General features: G+C 38.8%; 1 protein-coding gene across 1 annotated transcript; it reads left to right on the top strand.

Annotated features, from left to right (window-relative positions):
• Window positions 1-21: 21 nt before the first annotated feature.
• Window positions 22-5,769, top strand: LOC106908501 (cytosolic 5'-nucleotidase 1A). Its single transcript, XM_014974625.2, has 6 exons — window positions 22-207; window positions 2,370-2,483; window positions 3,277-3,412; window positions 3,504-3,626; window positions 3,846-3,976; window positions 4,415-5,769. The coding sequence occupies exons 1-6, from the start codon at window positions 172-174 to the stop codon at window positions 4,658-4,660; spliced, it is 786 nt and encodes a 261-aa protein (XP_014830111.1). The 5' UTR covers window positions 22-171; the 3' UTR covers window positions 4,661-5,769.
• The last annotated feature ends 232 nt before the right edge of the window (window positions 5,770-6,001 follow it).

Raw genomic sequence — 6,001 nt, 5'->3', positions numbered from 1 at the left:
ATATGGGCGGGGCAAGAGGCAATTGCTTGACCAGGAAGTGACGCAGTCATGCGCTCCTTAAAGCAAACTTGCTGCTTGCTGCTCCCTAAAGCAAACCAAAATAAGGTTTTTGCGGTGCGAGACGAATTAAGAGGAAAACAGCAACTACCGTAAGGTCCTACAGGTGTTAGAATGGTCTCTACGGTCACGAACACCGACGTGAAGCAGGTACGTTTACTTTACCCTCAGAAGAGCACATATCCCTGCTAGAGTCATGGTAAAATAGTTATCGCTCTAATCATTGTTTCGGGGTTTGTCTTTTTGTTTCTCCTTTTCAACACTTTCTTCTAAGTCACATTTATAGTAATACTGAATATGCCGAGTTGTACCGAAAAAAGGCGGAAGTTGTACATTGTTGTTGACTGCTCGGCAGCCGTAAATTAAGGTCTACTTCATATAATTATGTTTCTATGTGTCAATATAGAATTATAGTTGGGCCCACATGGGTATTTGCATGTGTCACGATTAGCCTTCTACAACAGGAATTACAAGAGAGCACTGATTGAAGGAGCTCCACTCTCAGCATGGATTTGAATTTGTGTCTTCAGCAAAGCTCAGTTTTTACCAAAATCTGTAGTTTTCGGTGTACTTCTGCTTCTAAATGTGCTCCTTAGTCGCAACTTTTCGGGGTCGCTACTGCCTCTAGTGGCGTGGGGGTGGTAACGCAGCTAATAACATTACTAAATCAGAATACCGCAAAGTATTTTGTGTGTCGGCGGAGGGGATGGGGGGAAGGACGGAATAAGAAGGGTTCGGTGAATGCGCTTATGAAACTGGGGGGTTCGGTACCTCAAAAAAGGTTAAGAACCACTGACTTAGGTGATTGTTTAAAGGAAGGAGTATTATGCATTTTCCAGGCACACAGTGACATTTTATAGCACAGTCAAGTAACTATATTACCTTTAGTTGTTTTAAAAATCCTGTATAAATAACCTTAAAGAAATTTGATTTCATAATTTGACGCCTTGAGATTGGTCTCTGTCTCTTTAAGAAGCTCCTAAACTTTCAGACACTCCCCTATCACCCCGTCGTGAAAACAGTGCTCCTCCATGATGCCCTTGGCAACCATTCTTAGGAGCATTGGTGTTAGAAATAGTTTGTATGAAGATTGAGAAAGCTGCACTTTAACTGCATCAAAATTGTTTTAATTTTCACTATGGTAATATACCATAAGGATCTACAGAACCCTCCAAAATTGAAAAAAAGGTGTCTCTGTTCAAATACCTGGACTAACTCTAAGTCTCTAACCTAGATATTGGGGAGGTGAAGGGTAGGTTGCACAGTTTTAAAATTGGTGCTACTATTGCCTTGGAGCAAGAAGGTTCAAATCCTGGCCCGGAGTCTTGTAAACATAAGTGTGTTCAGACAATGGGTGCCGTTATAAAAATGTGTAATTGTACATGTTTGTATCATATTTCACAATTAAAAACAAAATCAAACTTTTTTTTCTGCTCATATTGCGTGTTTTTTTTATGATTTAACATCCATTGAATCTCTGTGCTGTGTCAAAATAAAACGAATAACTAAATTCCCAGATATGTGGCTGTGCTAAAATGTATATCCCCAGGTAACATCTAACTGACTCTGAAAGGTTTTGTGGTCAGATAAGTTTTAAATTGAGCTCTCTCACTTTGACTTGACTCGCTGTGATGAAGAAATACGCAGAGAATGACCCAAAGACCACCATCCTCATATTAGGCTTTGGGCCTGTTTTCTATTGAGGGTACAAGATGACTTAAATCTGCATAAAATCATGAGGCATAAAATCTTACACCAGAACCACCGAGATGGTTCATAGTTAACAGTTGTTCAACTCAAGATACTCCTCCAGGATAAAGGAAAAGAAAATCATGGCTATAGAATATGGTACTGATGCCACAGAGTGACCTGTCTACTCTCTAGATTTCTGTTTCATAAATATCTTTTAGAGAGAGGTGACGTTTTGAGTTTCTAAACAGCTGCTAGGAAACTTAAAGATTTAGAAATGTTTTCTAAGAAGTAGTGGGCCTAGACTTTACCTGAGATGTGTATAAACCTGCTGACCAAGTAAAGGAAATTTCTTAATGCTGTATTTACCGACAATGTTTTTATGTTTATCACCAAGTTCTTTCTAAATCATGCTTTGTGTAGGTATATAAGCAATACCAATTTCACTTGATAACAAGCAGATCAATTTGTAATGTCTACATAATGCTGTCTTTCTGGGTTTTTAGTTAATATTGTGTCTCTTTACATCCCAGAAATAAAACTACCATAAAACAGCTTTCGTTAAGAGGTGAGTAGATTCATCTCATATTTTCAGTCTGGGTTCTTCTTCTTGTCCCTTGCAGAAAGATGTGGACCAGGCGGTGGTTGTTGCCGTGACTTTTGCTGCAGTTTTTGAGCCAGAAACTGAAGATGGCAGCAGTATTTACAGGTTTGGCGTGGCTCTTCCATTGGTGCAGGTGAGAAGTCATGAACATTGGTAATTAACTTTAAAACAATTTAAGTTTAATTGTTTCAGTCTCCAATACACTAGCCTACTGACCTATTTAAGTGTGAAATATGGATTTAAGGAAAAAAATACCCAACAATTTTATGCTCTTTCTGACTATCTTTGCTAGATGTTGCAGTGATTTTGTTTTGTGTTTTTTAATGAAAACACAAAACAGTTTTCACTTTGTCACTTTGGAGTGACAAAGTGAAAACATCTTCTTTCTTGTTAAAAATGTTTTCCTCCCAGCTATCACAGCCTTAACTTTTCTTGCTCACCTTTGTAGGAGTATTTTCTATCACTCTTCTCTGCACTCTTAGGTTCTGTCAGGTTGGATTGTCAAGTGTATGTCATTATTTGAGACAAATAGGAGAAATCTCAAAAACATAAAAAATACACTGCTGAGCCATGTTTTACAGAACTCACATTTATCAGAAATGTCTTGGTGAACCGCCAGGACTTTTCAGAAGATATTCTGTGGACTGACGAGACAGAAAGTAGACCCACAGAAAGTGGACCACCTTGTGGGTTCTGTTACATCTGACCTGAAATTAAAACAGCATTTCAGAAACTGAACATCATGCATGGTGACTGCAGTGACAGGGTTTGGGGCTGCTTGCTTCTTCAAGCATCAGTTTGTGACAAAAAAGCAAAAACAAAACAAGCTGTGTTTGTTTTTAAAAAGAAAACCGACTGGTTTCCTTGACAGTAAGAAGACTGTAGTCGGGCTTTGGTGGGAGTTGACGATGTATAGCTTTCCTCAGGTTCTGCAGAGAGTGAATGAGCGTCTGCTGGAGAAAAATCCAGCTGAACATCAGCTGTTTGATGTCATCTTGATCACTACGGAAAGCTGGCAGCAACAGCAGAATTCCAGCATCATTAACAGCACCAGACATCACGGTAGTCTCACCTCAGCCTTGCTCTTTCTACATCTCCACTGCAACACTCCGTTGACTTCTCTTTCCAAAGCCTTGTTGTTGCTCTGTTGTAGGTCTAGAAGTCGGCAGGTTCTGCTTTTCAACAGAGGAGGACTACATCGAGGGTCTCATGCAAAATAATGTTCAGCTCTTCCTTACAACAGATGGAAACGAAGCATTGCAAGCAACACAGCAGGGTCAGGAAGTCTTTTCTTGTATGGCATCTTCTGTCAGTCATTTCTAGAAGCCATATTAAAAACACAGAGTACACTACCAATAAGTGATGGACATTTCCGAACTGTAGCATCTGTTGTAGCATTAACCATTAAAGCTTCCATTTATCAGTGTAACCTGGAGACTGGTCTATCATTTAGTTTTGGATTAACGTGCTGTTATTGTGCTTTTGATTGGTCCAGGTGTTCCCTCAGCACTGCTGGATACAAACTGGGTTTCCTGTCCATCAGAACAGCTCAGAGTTTTATTCTGTGAGAAAGCCATCATCCAACTCAACATGGGTTCAACAGAAGCAAGCAAAAAATCTGCTCAGGTACAAACATTAACAAGTGTCTTTTTCAGAGCCTTGCATGAAGTTTCAAACTCACTCAACTTTTTCATATTTTCCTGTATCACCACCACATGTGTGTGTATGTATGTATATATATATATATATATATAATATAAATTTGCCTGACAAACCTCTGAGGCCTTCACAGAACTTAGATTTTCTTTTATTTACCACTAAGGGTTTTTTTTTTTTGGTCAGTCTTATAAAACCCCAATTAAAAATGTGCTTTCATATTTTTTTCACATTACAACCACAAGGGGGTGTGAGTAGGCACTGTATGTTATCTTCAGTAGGTCTATCTACCAGTAGGTAGATGGGTCTATAAATCATTTTATTTATCAAGTAAAATGATTTATTTTCAGCTGAAAATAAATCATTTTCAGTTGAAAATGATTTATTTTTCTTCTTTTGTCTCTGCAGAACTTTTTAGCTCATTTAGGCCAGATGAAGCAGAAGTTTGGTGTGTTTGACAGCCCTCTTTGCTTCACTCTCGTAACATCACATGGTGGCAAAGACAACTGCTGCTGTGCCCTAAAATCCCTTCGGTCCCTGGGAGTCAGCGTGGATGAAGCATACTGCCTGGGTGGGGCCCCGCATGGCCCCATCCTGTCGCTGCTCCGACCTCACTTTCTGCTCAGCGATGGATTCAGCCTACTGGAGGGCTGATTGCCTCTTTACTTGGATGTCACAGAAACTTCAAGAACATTTTGTGAATATCACTTAACTCAACATTAGACAGTCAGTGAAATCTGGAAAGCTATATAAATGCAAAGGAGGCTCAACACAGCTGAACTGTGTTGCTTGATAAAACCTGAACCTCCACTCTGAATAAAGGATGGCTGTGATGCTACTCTGTTTGCATCACAGAGGGAGTATTGTTTTTCTTCAGGCAATAGTATCTCAGGCAGGAGGTGGAGAGGCTCAGTCTTTTCACATATCTGTGCATTAGGATACTATCACGACATAGTGACAGTTTTAACAAATATTTAAAAAGATGTAAAATAATAAAAGCTGGTCCTGGGTTCTTTAATAAATAAAGGCATTTATTTATTAATCTCTTACAAATCAAAAGTTTATATATTGATTACAGTCTATTAAAGCAAGAAGAGGAATCCCAGACTATGTCATAGCGCTGAAAACATCTGATGGGTTAACTGAACATTTGGGTTGGCCTGTACGCTTTCTCGTTTGGCCATAATGACAATCGTTGCATTGAAAAAAAAGGGGGAAGACTATTCCAGCTGGGAAGTATGGGCGTGGCAGTATCATGATGTTGGTCTGTTTTGCTATAGGAACATCTGGTGAACTTCACACAATAGCATCATACGGAAAGAAGATTGTGTGGAAATATTAAAGCAATATATAAAGACATCAGCCAGGAAGTTAAAGTTTGGGTTCATGTTGGTCGTCCATATGGACAATGCATGCAGAGGTTACAAAGTGGCTTTAGGACAACAAAGTCAATGTTTCGATGTGACCATTTCAACGGTTTTGTCCTATGCAGACAAAACCGACATGTGGGCCTGTAGCTGCAAGAGTGTGTGTAAAGAATTTGTGGGAAGATCTGAAATGGTGTGAGTGAGGTTAGCCTATAAACCTGACTCAGTTCCAGCAGTTCTGTCTATAGAAATGAGTCATTATTTCATCAAGATATAGTGAGAAGCTTGAGGAAGAACACCTAAAAGGTCATACAGTTCAATGGCAATACTACCAATCAGTGAGCAAATGTGTGTAAATTTATGATTTCGAAGATACTAATAAATAAATCTAACATACTTTCTCTCATCATTGTGGCATTTAAATATTTTTTGAGATTCTGACTGGACTTAAAAATCTTCCATTCATGAAGATTTAAATTCATGAATGGAAAGTTCTCTTGTGATATTCTCTTTTCGTCCCCTTTTTTCACATTATTTTGTTTGTCTTAATAGATTATCCTTTTCTATTTCTGATAAGTTAAAATTGTACCAATTTGTTGTAAGGTGTGCTTTGTTAAATTGTTTTCTA

This window comes from Poecilia mexicana, unplaced genomic scaffold (assembly GCF_051168715.1).
Source record: "Poecilia mexicana isolate PSO_F unplaced genomic scaffold, ASM5116871v1 scaffold_6, whole genome shotgun sequence".
NCBI classification, from domain to species: domain Eukaryota; kingdom Metazoa; phylum Chordata; class Actinopteri; order Cyprinodontiformes; family Poeciliidae; genus Poecilia; species Poecilia mexicana.
The sequence above is the reverse complement of the archived record's forward strand: the minus strand, read 5'-3'. Positions and strand labels throughout refer to the sequence as shown.

What these genes read in the sequence shown, in the direction of transcription:
- LOC106908501 (XM_014974625.2), top strand. Translation starts at nt 172, where the DNA reads ATGGTCTCTACGGTCACGAACACCGACGTGAAGCAG. An exon ending in CGAACACCGACGTGAAGCAG is followed by an intron (nt 208 to 2,369) that starts GTACGTTTACTT and finishes TGTCCCTTGCAG; the next exon opens with AAAGATGTGGACCAGGCGGT. An exon ending in TAACAGCACCAGACATCACG is followed by an intron (nt 3,413 to 3,503) that starts GTAGTCTCACCT and finishes GCTCTGTTGTAG; the next exon opens with GTCTAGAAGTCGGCAGGTTC.